The following is a 22,342-nucleotide window of genomic DNA, read 5'->3' as shown; positions in this document are numbered from 1 at the left end:
CAGCCCCTTCAGGCTCCTTTAACAGCCTGCATCTTTGTGTTTTAAGACTGGGGATGTCTCATTCGCCAAAAAAAAAATCTCTGAGCGACATCTCTATATTTTGTAGTCCGGAGGGGCACAGGCATGGGAATGAGCAGGGCTGGAGTCTCCACTCCAGAATCCCTGTCGCGGATTCTTGCGGGTCTCCACCACACACATCTGTCCTAGCAACTCAAACCCTGGCAGGGGAAAGACAATCACAAAGAAAGTAGACAAAACTAAGTTCCAACCAGAGTCCCTTGTGAGGGTCTTTGTGGGTGCCAGCGTGGGGAGCCCACCTGAAGCCTAGCCAGTTCCCACCCTCCTCTACCCAGGGCTCCAGCGGCGCTCTGGGAGCACCGGCTGGGAAGCCAAAAAGGGCTTGGAGGCGTTCGTGGAGGCGTGTTCGTACCCAAAACCTTACAGGTGCCAAAGCAGACCTGAACTGAAGCACGTTGCGCTGCACCTGGACTTTCCGCGGGATCTCGAATCCAACCCACTTCCCAGAAACCAAACAGCAGCCTGGGGATATTTTTGAACGATGCTGCCGATTTCTTCTATCAGCTTCATCCAAATCGGCAAACTAGCCTGCCTCTTTCGCCAAATCCGAACTGGAGCTAAAAAATCAGGAAAGGGGAGGAGGGGACGGAGAAAACCTTGCCCTCGCACTTGTCGTCTCAGCGGGGTTGGGAGGATGTCCCTCAGGGACCCCTCAAACCCCGAGATCTCCACCGCGGGGCGTCTGCTCGCGTCCCAGCGCCGCGCGCCCCACCTTTCCCTAACCGCGCGCCCCCTTGCTGCCGGCGCCGCTAGGGTTAAAAGTTACCTCTCGGTTTCTTCTGCCTGCAGCCCCCCCCCCCCGGGGGCCGGATGATGTAACCCCCCTCTCCGCGCCCTCCCCGCCCCCATCCACCATGTGACACTTTAATTAATAATAGCGCCGTCAGCACAACAAACGCACAACACAAGGAGAAACTTGTGTCCAGGAGAGGCCCCCGGCGGCTGGAGCGCAGCGGCGGCGGCTGCGGCGGGCGCAGAGGCCGGAGGAAGAGGAGGCGAGGGGCGGCCCGAGCGCGGGGAGGGAGCGAAGCGAGCGATCATGTGCCCGTGCCCCCTACACCGCGGCCGCGGCCCCCCGGCCGTGTGCGCCTGCAGCACGGGCCGCTTGGGGCTGCGCTCGGCCGCCGCGCAGCTCACGGCCGCCCGGCTCAAGGCGCTTGGCGACGAGCTGCACCAGCGCACCATGTGGCGGCGGCGCGCGCGGAGCCGGAGGGCGCCGGCGCCCGGCGCGCTCCCCTCATTCTGGCCCTGGCTGTGCGCGGCCGCGCAGGTGGCGGCGCTGGCGGCCTGGCTGCTCGGCAGGCGGAACCTGTAGAAACGCGAGGCTTCTTGGTGGGGCCGGAGCCGAGACCCAGCCGGAGCGAGCAACAGGTACGCGAGCGAGCGAGCGCCCGGGCGCGGCAGCTGGGCGCAGAGACGCCGAACGGGCCCGGGTGGCGGGAGAGTGGCAAGTTTGGGTTTCTTCGTGTCTCTTCCACTCCTTCCTCTGCTCCGCTTTCTTGCAGGGATCTGCGTTCCCATCTCCTCCTGAGGATCAGGTCCACTGCTGTGTACCCTCTGTCCCCGTCTCCTTGAGGGCATCTTGCCACTCCCTCCAGCGCGGTGGATTTGGGGGTGGGGGTGGGATCTCAGCCACCAAAATTGCCCCCAGCCCCACAAATACACACAAGATAGCAGTGTAAAGTGCCCTTGCCATGGGAACGAAGTCATTACCTAGCCAGAAATTAACCATTGCACTTTCAGGGCCGATCTGCCCCTTCCAAGTCGCCTGCCTGCCCCATCACTCGACTCGGCAATCCCCTGTCCCGAAAGACCCACGTCTCCGGTGGCGTATCCGCACCGCGCCCCTTCCTCTGCCTCCAGGGTTCTGGCTGTTCGCGTCTTTCTCCTTCAGGCCCGCACATTTAGCAGTTCTCTGTGGTGCCAACTTCGGACCTCTGCATCAAGCTGTCCCGTGTGGGAAGCTTGGCTTCGTCCCCAGACGGTGGTGGCTGTGAGGAGGAACTGTCCCAACCCTGGGCTGGGATTGGAGACTCTTAGGGAAACTCCAAGGGAAGCCTTCATCAGGAGCTGCCCTGAGTTCGTCGCTGGACCTGGGCATTGTTGATGGAGGGGCCGTTTTAAGTGCCTGCTGTGCTGGGTGCTACACAGGAGTGGAAAGGGGTAGTGAATACTGAGTACCAGTGTGTTTGGCATCGGTGGAGGAAAGGTAGGAGTCCTTGGGCAGGGAAGTTAATGGGCACTGGCTGTGTGTCTGGCACGGTACTGAGCACTTTGAGAGAGCTGAGATCGTCTCTCCAAGGTTCTGCAGCAAAAAGGATCGCGGCAGAGAGTGAGGGTGGAGAGGGTTAGGCAGACCACTCCCACACCCCACACCCCTCTAGGGAGTGGCCAAGGAAGGAGAGCAGGAGTTGAGATGAGAAAGAGGCTTGGGATGTCTGGGTCGCAGACGAGCCCCGTGGCGCGCAGACACCTTGGGCCCGAGTGTGTGCGCAGGCGGAAAGAGGCGGCAGCCGGAGCGTGGGGGGTGGCAGTGCTTGGGGAGCTGCGGGGGTGCACGGGGTGTGAGCCGGGAGCGCGGGTGACAGATGTCGCGTGGGTGCGCTTCGGGGCGCTCTCTGCCCTGCTCTCGGAGATGCCCTCTGCCAGTCCCAGACCAAGGGCTTCTCCAAGGGCATGGCTGGACGCTCTTCGGCCCCGGAAAATCTAGCCCTGGCAAGCTGAGCCAAACTTGGGAAGGAGCGCAGGGAGCAAAAGGGAGTCAAAGCTCAAAGCGTGGACTTTGGGAAAGGAAAAAAGAAAAAGATGGGAGGAAACGGGAAACTTATAAAGGGTGAAGTGAGAAGGAGGGAAAGTTAGGTCCAAGGGCCCTGGGAGAGGCCGGAGAGGTGGCGAGCCAGAGGGGAACGACTGAGAAGTCTGATGAGCACAGGGAAGGGCGCTGATCTTGGAGTGCTGGACAATTTGGGCACCAGGCGGTGCATGTGGAGGGCGCCCAGCGCTCCGCGGAGACATCGCTGGCTGAGTGCGCGCGTTCCGGCTCCCCACTGCTGGGAGGATCTGGAAAGCCTGGGTCCGCAAGGCCTGGGCATCCCGAGAGGGCAAGTCATCGCGTTGATGCCGCCCCCTCCTTTGCTTCTTCCTTAAGAGTTGCTTAGTTCTGCCTCGGGACTCAGAATGACCCCCTGCTGGCCCCTGGGCTCTAGGAGGGGGGCCCTCCTCCCTGGGTTGGGTCCCTCCGGGGAGTCAGCCACGCCCTCCAGAGTCCTGGCGCCCAGACCCTCCCACCCCCGCTGGCGCTTCCTGTTCTTGCTGGAGTGAAGGATCCTGTCTGCGGCCACATCCCGCAGCTCCTGTTTTAGGTTTGTGGCTTATTTGGGGGAAAACCCATCTTGCCCTAGCCCTATTCAGTTAGATAGACGGGCAAGGTAATCCGTGAGCGAAAGTGTCTTGGCAGAGCTCTGTCCTAGAGAGAGGTTGCTTTCTGGGTTCTTCATTCCCAGGAGAGGTGGGAATGGCTACACCTTACCTTAGGTGTGGAGGGAGGCCGGTGCCAGTCGTGGAGGGCGGGGAGTCACCAATTTCCTGAGAAGAGTGGCTTAAGCTGCCTGCTGGGGTCATAGATAAAACAAACTGTGAGCCAGCGAGGCCTTTCGCAGAAGTCATGGTTAACAAGAAACCAATTAGAAAGAACCACCCAAGACTCAGTTTTCACGTATGTAAAATGGGAACAAGAATAGATCTTATGTGTAAGTCTTAAGACAGTTGATTGAAGACATACATGGGAATAGTGCCTGGAACAAAAGAAGTGAAAGTCCGGGTGTGCCCCTGAGATTACTATAGCTTGCTTAATTCCCTTTTTTCCCTACAAAGTAGTAAACAAGTTACCATCCTTCCATGGCTGGCAGCTGCACACCATGCCCCCCTGCCTGCTTGGGAAACCATAGTGTCAAGGTGATAGGGTGGTTAACAGTGTGCGCTTAGGGGTCTGGTGTAGCTGGATGCAAGGGTCGAGCCACTTGCTGGCGGAGTGACCCGGAGTAACAAGCATTGTCTTTCTGCTCTGCAAACTAGAGCCAACCTCCTCCAGGGTAGAGAGGCGGGGAGATAAGAGAGCATTCAAGCACTGGGTCATGCTTGGCCCACAGTGAAGTCAAAGGAAGATATTCTGCCTATAGCAAAGGGGAAACTGAGGCAGAGTGCATTCTCACCCCGCAGTTGGAACTGGAACTGCTGTCTTTGAGGATGGGCCCACCGTGGCACCTGCATCCTGGGGCGGCTGGCAGAGGTGGGGGTCACGGAGAGGAGTTGGGGAGACTTACCCAGTCACCGCTGTGAGAGTGAGAGCTAAGGAACAAAAGACGCTTTCTGGAGAGAGTGCTGGCTGGTGCCTGCAGTGTGGGAGAGGTGGGAGAATTTTGCCTTGGGAGAGGGTGGGGAGAGAGTGAATGAAGCTGGGGACTCTGAACGGGAGAGGGGGCCAGGACCAGGCAGAATTCTGCCCTGGGATTAGGGGAAAGGGGAGGGGGGCTCTGTAGGCCCCAGAGGTAGGGTGGTCAGCAGCAAGGAAGATAATGGGCCTGGCAGGAGCCTGCGTTAATGAATTAATGAGGGGTTGGCTGACCCGCCAGACATGCTAACTGTTCTTGGCAGGTACTCTGGGGATCAAGTGGTTAAACCTGGAGGCAGGCCTCCCTCCCAGCCCACCACACCTCTGCCAGGACGACCTGGGGAGGGGGCTCGGAAGCCCCAGCTTCTGCTTAGGCTGGGGAGGGCTGGGGCTGGGGGAGGCCAGCTACCAGGAGGCAACTCCACAGAAGGGGCCAGATGTGCAGCCCCCTGTAGGAGGTAGGGGGTCATTCGACACAACCCCAGATGTGGGCTGGGTGTGTTGGCCACTGCACAGCTTTTCAGACAGGTGGGCAGTGGAGAGGGAAGCTGGGAGGAGGGAAGGGCATGGTGGGTCAGGGGCCTCTGATTCCCCTCTGCCTGGTGGCACTGGCATTTGCAGGGTAAGATTTCACAGGTGCATCAGGCCACGCCATGGGGACATGGTACCCACACAGTAACTCTATGCTGAATAAACAAAATCAGTTGGAAACTACACAAGATACTATGGTTGCCCAAACCCCACTCCTTTGCCTTATTCAGCTTGTGAGTACTCAGTGCCTACTGTATGCAGGACACTGAGGATACAGGAAGGACTATGACTTGGAAACCTGCGGTCTTGGTAAATTAGCGACAGGAAACTCTGTTCTGATCATAATCGCTATGTAATGAATGACTCAAAACCTAGGGACTTAAAGCAGCTATTCCACAATGCTCCTACAATTCTGAGCTAGCTTCTGTGTTCTGTGGGTTAGTTTCCACATTCTGTGATTCCATGAGCTAGCTCCCGTATCCCATGAGTTAGTTCCTACATTCTATGAGTTCTCACCTACATTCTATCAGCTAGCTCCTATGGTGTCTGAACTAGTTCCTACATTGCATGAGCCAGTTTCTGGGCTAACGCTACAGTGGGTTAGTTTCTACATTGTGAGAGCTAGCTCCTACATTCTCTGAGCTGGATCTTACAGTCCATGAACTAGCTCCTGCGTTCCGGGAGCCAGGAATGTGACAGCGGCCTGAGCTTCCTCATAGCCTGGCAGCCTTGGAGTAGTTGGGTTCTGACATAGTGACTTGGAGCTCCAAGAGCAACTGACTGGGAGAACAAGCTGGAAGCAGCTGCTGGCCATACTTGACCCGAACAGTTCCCCAAGTCACCTTGGTTAGAAGTGAATTGCAAGGTGGCCCACATTTAGGGGAGCAGTGTGAGATTACACTCTCTGGGCAAGGTTCTAGAACAGCATTTAGAATTGGTGCTATTGTTGTGCCTATGAGGAACATATAGTCTTACCCAGAGATCATTTCAAAAGGTTATGTGGGCACCAGGGGAATGTAATAGAGAGTACCCTGGTGCATGGAGGGCTCCTCTCCCATGGGAGAGGGTTGCGGTGGCCCTAGGGGCCAGTGCACTTGAATGTGCAGATCTGGGAAGTCTTGGAGGATGGCTAGTCCAGAGTCCTGGAGGAAAGACTGCAGAGTGTGTGTAAGAGCCACAAGCAGTGCAGCCTGGTGCTGGAGTGGGCACAGGTAGACACAAACAAGCCCTGACCCCACACTTGATCGGAAGAAACCAACCTGGCTTTGACCTTGTCCCAACCTTTTCAAAGAAACAAACCAGCATGCCTCTTAACAAGACATGATCTCTGTATGGCTCATGGAGGCCCTCAGGCAGGGAACACACTGGCCACCCACTGGGTTTTCCTTACCTAAGAACTTTCTTCAAGGGAGGAAGAAGTGGGGGCTGGAAAGAGGACGGCTAACAGATAGCAAAACATACTATGAAGGAGGGATCCATCTGTTTTGTAGCAAGGTAGGAGATCACGGGTCTCCAACAGTCTGATGCATTTCAAAAGAACTAGAAGAGTTAACAACACAGAGAAATGGTCCATATTTGGGAAGAGAGAAATGGCAGTATCCTGATTTGATCATATACCTCACATACAGGTATTGAATGATTGTACTGTGCCCCACACATGGGTATTACGTGCCGACTTAAGAATGGCTAAGGGGGAAGCTGTTTGGTAGAGTGATTATGAAGATGGGTTGCCTGTATTCCATATTGCAGGGCCTGGGTTTGAGTCCCAGCCCCTCTGCTTCCAATTCCAGCTTCCTGCTCGTGTATACCCTTCGATGTAGAAGATGATGACTTGAGTACTTGGGTTGCTGCCACCCATATGGAAGAGCTGGAGTAAGTTCCTAGCTCATGGCTTTGGCCTGGTCCAGACCTGGCTATTGGGAATCTTTGGGATGTGACCCAGCAGAGAGATAGTCCTGCCTTTCAAATAAAGGAAAATAAATGAATAAATTACTTTTTTCTTGATTACAAAAAATATTACAAGTTCATTGGCAACTATTTAGAAAATGTTAATAAAAGAACGTTGTAGCAATGCCAGCATCCCCTATGGGTGCTGGTTGAAGTTCTGGTTACTCCATTTCCCATCCAGCAGCAGAATATGGTCCAAGTACTAGGGCTCTTGAGACACCCAGATGAAATTCTAGGTTTCTGGCTTCAGCCTAGTGCAGTCCTTCCCATTGTGGCCATTTGGGGAGTGAACCAGTGGATGGAAGATCTCTTTTTCTTCCTGCACCCTCCGCCTTCTCCCACCTCAGTAACTCTGCCTTTCAAATAAATGAATAAATCTTGGGCCCAGCACGACAGCTTAGTGGCTAAAGCCCTTGCCTTGCTTGTGCTGGGATCCCATATGGATGCTGATTCATGTCCCGGCTGCTCTACTTCCCATCTAGCTCCCTGCTTGTGGCCTGGGAAAGCAGTAGAGGATGGCCCAATGCCTTGGGACCCTGTACCCACATGGGAGACCCAGAAGAGGCTTCTGGCTCCTGGCTTCGGATCAGCTCAGCTCTGTCCATTGTGGCCACTTGGGGAGTGAACCAGCAGACAGAAGATCTTTTTCTTGCTGTATCTGCCTTCCCAGTAAAATAAACAAATCTTTTTAAAAAATAAATCTTTGAAAAAAGGAAACAAAAGAAAATAATCTCTTTTCCTTTTGAGAAAGGAGGTTCCGCTTGGAGCAGAGGACCAGGGAAGCAGATGTCACTGTCTCCCCTGGCCTCCTTGCTGTGTGGAGACCAGAGGGCTCCTCCTGAGCCTTCCCACTGGGACAGCTCTGGCCCTGGCTGGTGCAGTCACGAGGGACTCTAACTGAAGCTGATCACCCTTCTCAGGAGATGCTTCCCATCTTCAGCTGGATGAGAATTGTGGGACCCTGACTTTTCTGTGTCTTCCCTGTCCCCTTTACAGGGAACCCCGTCCCTTAGAAATGCCCACCCCCTCCCGAAAACTTTCAGATTCCTGAAGCAAATGTCTCCATGGCAAAGCTGCAGAAAAAAACTTGTTCTTCTTCAACTTTGTTGGACTCTCAGCCTCTGAGCAGGGAGGGGCTCCCTGTCACATGTGATCAAAAGAGAATGTTCTATTGTTTAAACAGCATCTCCTAAAAATGTGAAGGCTGCTTCCTAGAGGCACTGATTTTTTTTAAGAGACAACGTATTCTATTTCCAAGTCATGTTAGTGAGAAGATGTATATGTATGTCTAACTTTCTTAATAAAGATCTATATGTAAGTGTGGAAAGAAAATTATAATGGAGTGCTTTTATTGCACCATGCATTGTTAACGTTGTGGTATATTTCTTTTCATTTGAAAAAAAGAATGCATGGACAGGTTCTTTAGCAAATGGACTCACTCTAAATGTATTACCTACAGCCCGACTTGTGCAATATATCATGGTCATTTCTCTGTGCTTGGTGTCTGTGCGGCATACTTCCAAGAGGCTGCTTGCGTTGCAATTATTTGTATCAGTAACATTGCTCATCCACAACTGTTGCATAGTTAGATGATTTTGCACATCACAGATGTTTTCTTTCTGAATAATGATTTATTCCAGTGTGTGTATCGGGGGTGGGCAGGGCGCCTGCCCGCTGGATCAATCCCCAAATGTCCGCTATGACCCAGGCCTGGCTCTGGAGGAACCCAGAATCGGGCTCTTGGTGCACATCTGCATGGGTGATACGGACCCAAGTACTCAAGTCATGTCCAACTGCTTCCTTGGGTCAGCCCTGGCAGGAAGCTGGAATCGGGAGCCAGATCCAGGTGTAATCCAGGCATTTTGTGAAAGGGTACAGGTGTCCCAGGTGGCATTTGAAACTGCTAAATGCCCACCCCAGAGCACCATTTGCAAAGGCAGCTCAGACTTAAATATTTTCACTTGTTGCTACAGCATGGGTCTTAAGTCTCAAGTCAATAAGATTGAGCTGCTAGCAGCTGTTTTTCTTATTCACCCATATTGTATGTAAAATTAAGGCAGATCGGTAGAGGTGGCACCAATGTGGGGATTAGGCCAATGCTCAGAGAAAGTTTCCACCTGCCGTTTGTCAGGGTCAGCTCTCCTGATGTGCAGGTGACTGTGAGAACTGACCCTGCCTTGTCTGGAACTGGGTGGAAGCTATTAGTGTAATGGAAGGCATGCCCCTGACATTCAGAGGGTGAGTGGGTGTGCAAGTGTGTTTGGGTGGTATTCAGAGGAGTGAGGGTGAGTGTGTATGTGTTGTTCACAGGGGTGATGGTACGTGTGTGTGTTTGGGTAGTGTTCACAGGGGTGAGAATGAATGTGTGCATTTGTGTGTTTGGGAGGCATTCAAAGGGGTGAGGGTGTGCGTGTGTGTGTGTGGGGGGGTGGTATTCAGAGAGGTGAGTGTGTATGTGTGTGTGGGTTGTGTTCAGAGGGAAGAGGGTGGGCCCAGTGTGGCGGCCTAGCAGCTAAAGTCCTTGCCTTGAACGTGCCAGGATCTCATATGGTCGCCGGTTCTAATCCCAGTGGCTCCGCTTCTCATCCAGCTCCCTGCCTGTGGCCTGGGAAGGCAGTCGAAGCAGGCCCAAAGCTTTGGGACTCTGCACCCGCATAGGAGACCTGGAAGAAGTTCCTGGCTCCTGGCTCTGGACTGGCTCAGCTCCAGCCGTTGTGGTCACTTGGGGAGTGAATCATCGGACGGAAGATTTTCCTCTCTGTCTCTCTCTGTATATCTGACTTTCCAATAAAAATAAAATTAATCTTAAAAAAAAAAAGAGGGCAGTGGGTGTGTGCGTTTTTGGGTGGCGTTCAGAGTTGTGTGTGTGTGTAGGAGGGTGTGGTTCTTTTCTGGTGCAAAATTTAGTCGATGGGACGTTATTCTAAAATGTAGGTGGGATTTTCTGAGCATTTGGTTATAACAGTTGCTAAATTGCCTACCCGGAAATGCTATTCAGCCACTCTGCCAGGACTGGAGGAACTTCCAAATGGAGCTTCCTAACCTAGTTAGCACTAGTCTGGGTGCCACAGGATACAAAACAACACGCCTCTTTCTCTTCATTGCATCCCAGCTCTGGGGCATGGTGATGGATGGAGTGGGCGTTTATTACCTTCTGAATGAAATGATGTGGACAGCAATGAGTGGATGTGGGGGAGGCTTTGGGATTTTTGTGAGCCCCTATACGTCAGGTCAATCACATTGGCCTATCTCCTTAGTCCTTGAGAGAGAAATCTCAGTTTTTGTTTCAGCTCACAAAAGATTTATGGCCCCCAGAAGGCTCTAGAAACGTAAGTAGAGCTGGACAGGACTAGATACTGATTTTATTCACTTGACAAGAAGAGAGACAAGATCGTATCTCCTGGCTCATCCCCCTTAATATCCACAACAGCCAAAGCCAAAAACCTAGAATTCCACCCAGGTTCCCCATGTGGGTGGGCAGCAACCAAAGCCATCACCTGCTGCCTCCCAGGGTGCACTTTAGCAGGCAGCTGTAGTGGGGAGTGGAGCCAGGATTTGCATCCATGGATTTCAGCATGGGAGGTGCATAGTGATAGGTTAACCTGCTGCCATCCATGAAGGGGCTTCTGAGATCGTGCAGTTCAATGCCTTTACCTGGCACATGGGGACACAGGAGCTGAGCCATCGCCACTGAGGGTTGAGATGAGGCGGGCTGCACTGCCAGCTGATTTGTCCCTGTCTTTGAGACCTTGAGGGGTTGAAAGCAGGTAATCCCCAGCTGTATCTGATCTGAAGTGAACTTGGTTTACTGTGGAATCAGGCATGCCTATGTAGAAGCCTGGATTTCCAGTATTTTCTGAGAAACAGAAATATCTAGCAGCCTCCCCACATGGCAGCAAGGGGTGGGAGATGGGCTCTGGAACCTCTTTGGACAGGACGCAGCCACTCTAGGCAATTCCAGGTCTCCCCCAATCCGGGTATGCATTTTAACTCCTGATCCCTGATTTCCAGGACCATCCCACAAGGCCTCCCTTTGGGGGCATATGCCTACCCATGCACATATCCTATTTTTAATTAAAGGAGCTCATCCTGTGCATGTGGTTTTGCTATCTGCTTTTTCCTTAAATAAAAATAGGTGGTTGAGATCCACACTTCTTTTTCATGACTGTGTGGCGGGTCATGGTTTATTTGGTCGCTTCGCTAAAAAGGGACATTGACCCACTTGCCTGTTTTCTGTCAGTGCCCACAAAGCCTCTTTGCACTTTACCGTGTGTCTCTAATACTGGGGCATGGTGGCCTGCAGAGCAGGCACACACTGACATCCTTGTTTGGCAAACTATGCAAACAAAAAGTGCAAGTTCCTAGAGATCACATTGTCTGATCAATGAATGTGCCTAGAAGGAACTTCCAAAAGTTGATGGAAAATAGAGTTAAAAGATCAGTTGAAAGCTCAGCATGGTAGCCTAACAGCTAAAGTCCTCGCCTTGCATGCACCAGGATCCCATATGGGTACTGGTTCGTATCCAGGCTGCTCTACTTCCCTTCTAGCTTCCTACTTGTGGCCTGGGAAAGCAGTCAAGGACGACCCAAAACCTTGAGACCCTGCACCCATATGGGAGACCTGGAAGAAGGTCCTAGTTCCTGGCTTTGGATCAGCTCCGGCCATTGCCACTTAGGGAGTGAACCTGCAGACAGCAGATCTTTCTCTCTGTCTCTCCTCTTTGTAAATCTGACTTTCCAATATAAATAAATAAATATTTTTAAAAAATCTTAAAAGGAAAAAACGGACCAGAAGATATGAGTGTTTTTTCCTCCTTAAAAAAGAGTTGATTTTGGTGCAAAAAATTTCACGACCCATTGTGTAGCTTTGTTATAATACACAGGAGCTTTCTAGAAACTCCCCTCATGTTCTAGAACATGAAAAAATATGCTGGCATGACTCTCTTTATGGCCACAGTTTGCTTCAGAAAGGGTCTGTCCATCCCATTTGGTGTTGAGTCTGTGCAGAGCTGTTTATTTGTATGGCATTCAAGACCCACCAGCTGTAACTGGCAATGTGTTCTTGGGTCTCTCCCTCTTTTTTTTTTTTTTTTTTTTTTTAGGCTTTTATTTATTCTTATCGGAAAGGCAGATGTACAGAGAGGAGGAGACACAGAGAAGATCTTCTGTCCGCTGATTCACTCTCCAAGTGGTGCAATGGGCAGTGCTGAGCCAATCTAAAGCCAGGAGCCAGGAACCTCTTTTGGGTCTCCCATGCTGATGCAGGGTCCCAAAGCTCTGGGCCGTCCTTGATTGCCTTCCCAGGCCATAAGCAGGGAGTTGGAAGAGAAGCGGGGCCACTGGGACATGATCTCGTGCCCATTTGGTATCCTGCCCGGTGCGTGCAAAACAAGGACTTTAGCCACTAGGCTACCTCCCCGAGTCCCAAGTATCTTTCTTTGATTCAATAACTGTTCACTGAGGTGGGCATTTGGCCTCGTGGTTTTGATGCCCGCATCCTAATTGGGGTGCCTGAGCTCAGTGTTTGGTTCAGATTTCTGATCCCAGCTTCCAGCTAATGCGCACCTGTGAAGGGTTCCTGCCACACCCTCACGGGAGACCTGGGTGGAGCCATCAGCACCTGCCTTTGGATATGGCCTGCTCTGTACGTTTGGAGAGTGAAATCAACTGTTGGGAACTCTGTTGATCTGTCTCTCAAATTAATTTAAAAAAATCTTTTTAGATTAAAAATCACTTTTTACTTCTAGTATTAATAACTATCCCCTGCTAGCCAGGGGCTGGGCCAAGGGCACTGAACTTCTTCCAGAAGCTTCCAAATGGCTTTTTCTCACATACCAAAAAATGCCACCTGCTTTTGCAGGCCCCTTCGCGCAGCCCCCTCCGTGCCAGGCTCCCCAGCTGGTCAGTATGAGAGCCACAGATGGGGATTTAAGCAGTGCTCTGACACGAGCAATCTTCTTCCCTCTCAGAATCTGCCTGGAAAGCTTTTTCTCCCAGTCTTAGGCACTAGGCCTGCTGGCATGACCTTCATTCCTGGGTCAAAATTGAAGACTGGGGAGCTGGGAGGCTGCATCTTGAGTCACTAGCGACACATGGTGATAGCGAAGTGAGCACCTGTTGTGTGCGTCACTCTGCACATAGCATGTTTAGAGAAGGAATGCAGAAGGCATTTGGTGCAGCAGTTGACTCTGGAATTCCTTTATCTGAGTGCCTGGGTTTGAATCCCTGCTCTGCTGCTGGTTCCAGCTTCCTGTTGATGCACAGCCTGGGAGACAGCAGGGGATGGCTCAAGTCACTAGTTATGGAGAACTGTATGAGCATATGTACAAGATAAATGTGATAGAAATAAGCACATTAAGTAAACATTGCAGGTCCTCTTCTGCTGTACCCACAGATTCACTCTGCTGGAGGAGACAGGGTAATGTACTGAACAGAAAAGAACTCTTCCAAGAATAACAGTAATAGAGACTGTCCTATGTTTCCTCCCTACATGGAGACTTGGAGGCTTGCCTTGGTTCTGTCTCCCTTTTGCATCTAAGGACATTGAAGTCGCCAGAAAGGTGAAGTAACTGGCCCAAGGTCACACTGCTTTTGAGTGTCTGGATCAGGGTTTTCAGTTCATGTGTCTCTGCTCCAGTATCTGTGATCTGAACCAATTTGGGAAGTAATAAAGTGATCTCCTCCACTCTCTCCTATATCACTTGTTTGTATCGTTCACTTACATGGGAGGTCTTAGACCCACATCTGAGGAACATGTAAAATCCTATCTCTTCCATTATATTGCAACCATAAAGTTCACCCCATTGAAGGTGTACAAACTGGTGATCTTTAGTAGATTCACAGAACCAACTCTACAACATTCTTTCCTTTAGTAGGCACTCTGTTGGTTCCCATTCCACATAGCCACAGGCCTCTGTTATTTTATTCTCATTCTCTTTTTACTACCTAAAATCTTCTGGGCCTTTCCCATACATGCAATCACACCTCTTTGTCCTTTTGTATCTGGCTTCTTTAACTTAGTTAGCATCATGTCTTCAAGGGGCATCCCTGCTGAGCAAGTGTAAAAATACTTTTTCCTTTGATGGCTGAGTAACAGTCCATCCAGGCACCTGTGGACATTGGGTCATTTCCACTTGCTGGCTCTTATCCATCATACTGCATTCACATCCAAGTCTCTGTGGTGTCCTTAGGTATGTGCCATTTTTGCTACACTGCCTCATTTGTTCATCCTGGCTCCTTCCCTAGTAACTCTGATTCTCGACAACGCCTAATACCTGTTTGTCTGAGGAGACTTCTCTGACTCTTCCTGCCCCTGAAACTGTCTCTCCATGGGGACTGCTAGAGCCCTAGTTTGCCCAGATGCTTTTCAGTGTGTTTCTTCCCATCTCCCTCTGTTGGTCTCTGAGGCCAATAAAGGCAAGAAAATGACGTCATTGCAACTGGAGCACCTGGCGCAGTAGTTGGCATGTTTGGAATGGATGAATGAACCAATAGATGGTGAATGAATGAAGGAAGAGAGCAGAGGTAGTTATATGACTCTCCCTTGAAAATGTATGAGATGAACGTCTGCTTCTAATTTGGAGGGGCAAGAAGATAGTGTGGCTCCAAAGTATAATATTTGCATCTCAGAAGATACCTGTATAAACATTTCAATTTGGAAACAGAAGTGTGTGTGTGTGTGTGTGTGTGTGTGGGAAACAGAAGTGTGTGTGTGCGTGTGCACACACATGCAAATGTTAATTTTATCCTTCATTTTGAAAGGCAGAGAGACAGACAGACAGATCTTCTACTCCCTGGTTCACACTCCAAATGTCCACTACAGTCTGGGCTAGGCCAGGCTGAGGCCAGGAACTAGCAACTCAATCCAGATTTCCCATTTAGGCGGCAGGGATCTCTGCCTCCCAGGGATGCACATTAGCAGGAAGCTGGAATCAGTAGTGGAGCTGGGACTTAGCTCACGCACTCCAGTATGGGATGACAGTATCCCAAGCAGTGTCTCAATTGCCATGCTCATTGTCCTCCACAAATATCTATTTAGGGAAGGTTGCTCTAGGGACAGAGCTCTGGGGAGAGGGGATGCAGTAACACCAGTTTGGGGAGATCTTCCTTACAAAACTAGTGCTTGGCCTTAACTGCACTCCACCCCCTCGCCCCACCTTATCCTGACATCCTCGGCTGACTATGCAGAGGGCCAGTCTGTTTGGGCTACAGCAACATCACCCCACCAATGACCATAATGCAAATCTTTGTCTCTGCAGGTTGGTGAAATCCCTGTGTCCTTGGAGAAAGCTGGTTCCCGTTTTCCTGAGGGGGAGCCCAGAGCTTGAAAGGCCGCGGTTGGCACTTCGAGAAGGAAGTGGAGAATAAAGTCAGCGCCTGGAGCAATCACAGAAACACGGAATGGGACTGGGGAAGCCCTTCGGAATTCCAGCTGCAGGAACAGACACCCCAATGCTATTTACATATAGCTCTATATATAAGAAAGAGAAAATATGAATATTCCTTATCCATGCATGCCTTGTTGAGGACATGGTCCCCTCCCCTTCCTGCACCTTGCCTTGTGAACTCTGTAATGTCTGGGGCACTGGAAAAGCGATGCCTGCTGTGTACCTAGACCATTTGCAAAGACCAATGGGAATCAGCCTCAGCAGCGACCAGCTGTCTGGGGATAGATGTTGGTGGAGTAAGAGGTAAAGTTGCAAAAGGCAAGGTAGAAGAAGAACGTGAGGAGGACTCGGGCCGACTGGCAGGGGCAGGAGGGCATACTTTTGTTGCCTGACACATGCTGACCTCCCTCTCTCCCCGTCTAGGTAGGTGGCTAGCTCCTGCTGTCACATCAAGAGAAATGGGATTTTTCCCCCTACCCCTGTGGTGCTTCACCAATCTCGCTGGTGCTAAGTATGGTCTCGCTGGCGCGCAAAGCCCAGGGGATGAGACAGATTTCCATTTTGCTGTTCCAGGAGGAGTTGCAAAAATGCCACTTCAGAGTCTCTTCTTTTTCCCAGTGTGGGGGACAACGATCCAGGGTGGTACTGGAGTATACTCTGGTGGGTTGCAAGGTTGGGAGGGAGTGTTGTTGAGTGGCCCTGCTGACTGTAAGATACAAAGCTGATCTTGGGCACAATGTGGCCGCTGACTTTCCTGCCTCTCCTAACAGTATCCTGGGGGCTGGATTCATAGCCTCCCCAGACTCCAGGGAATTTTATGGTTTAGGTTATGACTGAGAGAGGCAAGAAATAGCTGTGGTCTGGTTGAGGGTGATTTATACAGCAAGGGACACTGGAGCAGGGGCAGGGGTCACTTACATGAAATGCACCAGCATCTCATTGACTGACAGGTCTGAATTTTTTCGTCCCCAGGATAAACTATTATTTTCAGAAATTTCTAGAAGGGCTAAAAAAAAATTGTGGGACCAAGACTCGGCTGCAGACTCTTCAGGGAGCAGTGGGGTTTAGTTTTTATTTCTTGGCTTTCACTTTAAAAAAATACAATACGAACAGGTGTTACACCACAGAATGCATTTTCATGACTGAGATGGAAAGTGACTTTCCCAGGCTGTATTCATTCACACAGGTCCAACACTTAGGACAGAGGCATCTGGTAGGTTGGGTATCACACACCGGCAACAGTATCAGCAGCTCTAAAGCTGCCTAGGGTTGAGTTGGGCAGTGCCCTGCACAGCCAGTGCTGAAGACCACAGCTCCTTCCCCATGCAGAGCCCTACAGGGCTGCTATAAGCTGGGGGCTGGGTTCTTTTTTTGTGTGTTTTCCTAAAAAGCCCTTGAATGAAAAGATGTACCCCAGAATGACTGAAAGTGAGGAAAGTACCCACCCCAGCTTTGCACTTAGCAGAGCCAACAAGAAAGCCTGTTTCTAGGGAATTTGTTTTTCTTCCTGGCTCCAGCCCGTTCCTTCTGTTGATGTTTACAGGGGACCAAGGACCAGGCAGGGGCTTCAGAGAGCAGCAGGCGACAGCCCTCATCACCTCTTCCCCCTGCTATGTTTAGTCACTTCCCTAGTCAGAATCAGCTCTGACTCATTCTATTCCTGGGTTGGGGGCTTTCCTTGCTGTTGTTTTACACAGTCACAGTTCCCTGCTGGTCACCTAGACACAGGGGAAGGGTGAAAGGATTTATTTTCCAATGCTGATTTGTCTCTTAGCATATGGCGCTTCCCCTGCAGGGTGTAAACTTCAAAGGCACGGGTTGACATTCTGATTTTGATAGCACTGGAACCACACTGCTGAGGACCCTGGGCACCCACTACCTTTCAGGGCGGAGCCTCACAGCCAAGTCCCTTGTATATATCCTCATGTCTTGTTAGAAGCCGTGTATTTACCAGATCCTGGCTTTTTCTTGCACATCATTCATTGGAGTGCACTTCTCGACTGCCCCGATTTTTGTCAAGGGGTTGTTTTTAATGTTTGTTTTTATATGAGATTTGACTTCTTGGTGGATATTTGTATTAGGAAATGGGGGCATGATGGATATATGTATATATCATCTCCACTGCCTCTTGTTGCATTACTTGGATTGCATGAGATAGTGGGGGGTGTTATTTTTTTCTTAAAAAAAAAAGAAAAAAGAAACCACATTTCTACCCTGTGCAAAGTGCTGGCACCACCCCTTCCATCCTGCCTGTCTCTCCTTTTCTCTCTGGCTGCCAAGGAGCCATTGATTTTGATTAGTTTCGCTGCAGAGCGTCTGTGAAGAGAGAGGGAGGGAGGGAGGCTTTGAAATAAATTTTAAAAAAGACCTCATCTCGGGTTTCAGCAGACAGCAGTGTGTGTGTGTGTGTGTGTGTGTGTGTGTCCATGCAAAGCCAATGGAGGACTCTGAGATCATCGGTTTGGGAGCTTGCTGCATAATGAGGTGAAGGCTGTTCGCCTCCTTCCTGATGGTGCTACCTGCTCTCAAAGGGTAGGGATCTGGGAGCCACAGGGACTGGAAACCCCTGGGGACTGCACCATTCCAATGAGATCCACTCCCTTCTGGAGGCTTCTCTTCTCCACCCCAACCCCCACAAGCCTGTATGACCTCTTTTCAAATATAAGTTTCTAGGTCCTATTCCCTTTGTCATAGATGCAGCCTGAGTAATTCATTAGCCCTCTTGGCTGCTGTCCATGGTCCTGAACTGTAGGTGTCTCCCAGAGCCCGATTCTTGGTGCCCTGTCTCTCAGTCTTTCATTGAGAATGTAAAGTCTTTCTTTTCCACCGTTTCCAATGGATTCCTTTTGTTCCATTTCAATGGGGGAAATGGCTGTCACAGAACAAGGGAGCTGTACTATTTATATAGCTGATCTCATGTAGTCCTAACTGGATGCATGTTTCTTGCCGGAACAAAATATCACACTCCCTCACTGAGAAACTGGGGGAGTCCTCTTCCATCCACCTCCCACACAAGTATCGTTTAAGGACACTGGCTCACCAGGGTGGGTTTTTTTGAGTGTCCATCTGGTATCAGAAGCTGCAGTGATCAGAACACAGGTTTTGTTCCTGTGTGTTGATAGCAGCTTTCTGTTCTGAATGTTCCCTTAAGTCACCCTGTACAAGTGGAGTCACAAGTTGGTTCCAGGGTGAGGGACATTCTAGCTACAACCCATGGAAGCTGGTTGAAAGGCTCCAAGGAGGGAGGACACTGATGTCAAAGTGTCATTTTAAAGCGTAAGCTGTGAGATTATTGTTTTAAATTTCCATTCATTTAACACATATTTGCTGGGCATCTACAATGCACCACGTTTGAATTCCATCTCAGAAGAGTTCACTTCTTGAGGGTGGAGGGGTAGCTCTGTTTGGAACCAGACCATGTGAAATGTCCCTGTCTGGTCTGGTTCACAATTTTGAACAGATTTCTCAGGTCACCATTGTGACCCCCCTGCCTTGCCGACGGGTTGCTACATAGTATTTGCTTAGAGCCACATTGTCAGCTGACGATGATGAAAAGGCATGCAACTGTGACTCACCCTGGCATGGAAAGGCTGGTCCTTGCAGCTTCCCACAGTAATCACACCACTCTTCTGTGAGTGCTTGCCACTGCTGAGTACTGTGCCACGTGTTCATGGTCTCTCCTTTTGGGAGGCCTTGTGCCTGCTCCAGCAAACACTACCGTCTTCATTCTCCTTTCACAGTCATGGAAGCTGAGGGTTGGCAACCTAGCAGTGAAGAGGCTGGGCCAAGATTTCAACCTGAGTCCATGAGCTGGCTGCTGTGCTCCTCTGGATCCCTTCAGGAAGTGATTGCTTAGCATGGCTGGTTCAAGGGTGAGCACAGTTCATGTGGCCCAGCAGGGGGTCCTGGGGAGCTGTTCTGGACACAGTGTCACCATTAACGACACCCAGGGCAGGCTAAATGGTTTAGTAGTGGTCTTGATATATTCACTCCTTACTTGCTGCATCCCTGATTTCTACAAGGTCCTGGGAAGGAGCATTTAACTTACACTGCTCTCTCCAATTTATTTCCCAGAACATGGGAAACTTTACTTACCTCCTCCTTGCCCCCTTCTCCCAACTGCACTCCTAAGTTACTCCCCGCAAGGTCTTTTGCACTATAAGCCAAGGAGCCTGTGTGCATGTCAGGGATGGCTGGCTGTGAGGGCAATGGGAACCTCGGTGAGGCCTCTGGCCCAGCCGCGGAGGCAATAAAGCTTGGGGACATTCCGTTCTGGGTTCTGATGTTGATGGGTCATTGTGCTCTTTTGTAAGAGGAATTTCATACCTTGGAGATGCTTTGTACATATTTGTAATGACTTTATTATTAAAAAAAAACTGATTGTGCACTTCTAGTTAAAGGCCTTTGTGTTTTCATTTCCCCTTGGGAGGTTGGTCCACAAACCCTGGGAGAACCCCTGTCCTTGGGTCTTGTACACTTGAGTCTTGCTGGGGCAGAAGCCTCTAATTCCTCTAATATCTCTCTTCTCGAATTTCTGAGAACTCTTCAAAGGGAGGTTTACCTTGAAACAATCCTCTTGGATTAGGTAAAAGGTTGGAGAAATTTGCCCAACAACACAAGGTCAGTATATAAATTCACCATTTGTGCATGGCATCACGTGGATAAGCTAATGAGCTTGTGGACTAATGTCCTTAATTATGCCTCATAGGCCACCATGGTTGGGCCCGTTTTATCTGCATTCACCTGATCAGAGACAGGCCAGAATACCAGGTCACTTTCTGAGAATGGTGGGTGGGCTGACAGCAGGTTGGCCTTTTCCTTTAAAAACTTACCCTTTCACCCTGTTCAGTCCATAGAACTCAGAGGGGGTGACTGCCTCCGTCATACGCCCCAGTTCCTAGCTGCAGGGCTCAACATTCCACCCAAGCTGGCCACAGGTCCACATGCCACAGGGCATAACTGTTGGTTTGGGGACAGGTGAATGCAAGCCCATCTCAGGACTCTTTGCTGGAGCTCTGGGGATGAAGAAGACTCCTTTTGTTGGGGTGACTAAGCGGCTACGTCATACACACAGGGCTTTTAGGGGTCATCCTGCCACCCACAAGAGACCCCAACTGCTTGAAAACCAAACTGAGGGAAAGTCAAGGAACAGAGACAGGATTCTTTCGTTCCTGCAGTCCACATTATGTTCTCTTCCTTGAGACAAATATATTTGAGTTGGCTTCATTTTTTAATTTTTGTTTTATTTATGTGAAAAGCAAAGACAGAGAAATCATCCATCCATTAGGCTCCGAAACTGTTGGGGCTGAGCCAGGCATTCCATCAGAGTCTCCCACATAGGTGGCAGGGACCTAAACACTCGGGCCATCTTCTGCCTTACGAGGTGCATGAGCAGGGAACTGGATTCAGAGGCAGAGTCGCCAGGACTCCAACCAGCTCCCCAATAAAAGCATGCCAGCCCCACTTATGAGCTGATTTTGGACAATGGCAACCAAAACATTCTGCCTGTTTCCATGGCCAGTGTCATCACGTTGTCTTCAGAGGCACAAACAGCCACCTAATGCCATCAGCACATTTACATATCCATTCTAATCTGGCAAACCCTTCTTAAAACAATCCATGCATTCTGGGGCCAATCAGTAGCTAACTCCTACAGTAGGCAATAGAAGTACAGTAATGAAGCCCCATTACATCCTTTTTACCAGTTTTGTATTCTGATCCTGTATATGCGTATGCTCTCTCAGCCCCTAAGAACTCTGGAGCTTGCCCTTGGACATGGGGCACTCTTCAGTGAAAACCCCAAAGTGCCTGGGAGGCTTCCCATCCACCCAGAGCCAATGGGCTGGTGTGTTTTCTTGAATACAAAAGCCAGGGGCCGGTGATGCAGGCTTTTGGTGCAGTGGTTAAGATGCTGGTTGGGATACCTGTAGAGTGTCTGAGTTCAAGTCCTTTCTTCCCTTCCAGTCCAGCTTCTTGATTATGTACACCTGACAGGCAGCAAGTAACTGCCCAAGTTTTGGTCCCCAGTATCCATGAAGGAGACCCGGACGAGGTTTCTGGCTTCAGCTAGCTGGAGCAGGTCTTTAGGGAGAACCAGCTGTTGGGAAATCATCAATTTCTGAATCAGTGGACAGAAAGTCTGTCTCTCCTCTTCCTTTCAAACAAAACAAAATAACAAAAAACCACAATAAACCCCCATTGTGGGTGGGGACAATCTTTGAGACAGCTCCCCACGTGACCCAGCTGAAACTGGGACTCCTAGCCTGGCTTTCTCTTCTTCCCTCTTCACTTCATTCATTCCCTTGCTGGTTTCTCCTGGGAGCACCTCCTAAGTCAGTCCCGCACACTTCGCCAGAACCTTTGAAAGTTCATCTACCCATTCCACCACATGCCTCTCCACCCATCTCAGTCAGTGTGCTTTCTTCAGTAGTCGGCAGATCAAGGCCAGGAATAGAATCACGTCAATACAAGATCTTTACTGTCAGCAGACACTAACAAACGGCAGGCACTGTCTGGCCCACAGCACAAAGCTTAGAGATCCGAGGATTCCCAGCCTTGGCCTTCTCAGAAGCCTGCATGGCTCCCTAAGCCTCAGTCTCTTCTTTTCCAAAGATGCTGAACCTGCTCATGCCAGGCCCAAAGCTTGTCTTTCTCCCCTCGACCCCCACATTTATTATTCTCAGGATGCGTTGTGCGAATAGGACCATTTCTGAGTACTACATGGAACTTGAGTCAGTGAGTTAGAAAACATTAGGAGCAGGATCCTTGGACTCTTGATACTGATTAATCCTGTTGATGATGACAAAAGTCTCATGAGCCAACAGGAGGAGAGCCCATTGTTTTTTCCAGTGGAGTCTCTTGGTTGCTTCTGCCAGTGTCTGGGAAGTCACCAGACCTACTGCTTGAAAGGTTGCATTAGCCATGGTCCCCACCTAGGTGGAAGTGAAATCTACCCAGGAAAGACCCTCCAGACAGGACAGCCCCCAGAGGTGGGGGAGTGAGTCCAGCC

General features: G+C 50.5%; 1 protein-coding gene across 1 annotated transcript; it reads left to right on the top strand.

The window, feature by feature from the left end:
• The first annotated feature begins 1,034 nt into the window (after positions 1–1,034).
• Positions 1,035–1,800, top strand: HRK (harakiri, BCL2 interacting protein). The gene has a single exon (XM_004597775.2). It carries the CDS (start codon positions 1,118–1,120, stop codon positions 1,391–1,393), a length of 276 nt encoding a protein of 91 aa, XP_004597832.1. The 5' UTR covers positions 1,035–1,117; the 3' UTR covers positions 1,394–1,800.
• The last annotated feature ends 20,542 nt before the right edge of the window (positions 1,801–22,342 follow it).

This window comes from Ochotona princeps, chromosome 29 (genome assembly GCF_030435755.1).
Source record: "Ochotona princeps isolate mOchPri1 chromosome 29, mOchPri1.hap1, whole genome shotgun sequence".
NCBI lineage: Eukaryota > Metazoa > Chordata > Mammalia > Lagomorpha > Ochotonidae > Ochotona > Ochotona princeps.
Note: the sequence above shows the minus strand (reverse complement) of the source record. Positions and strands in the feature narration are given on the sequence as shown.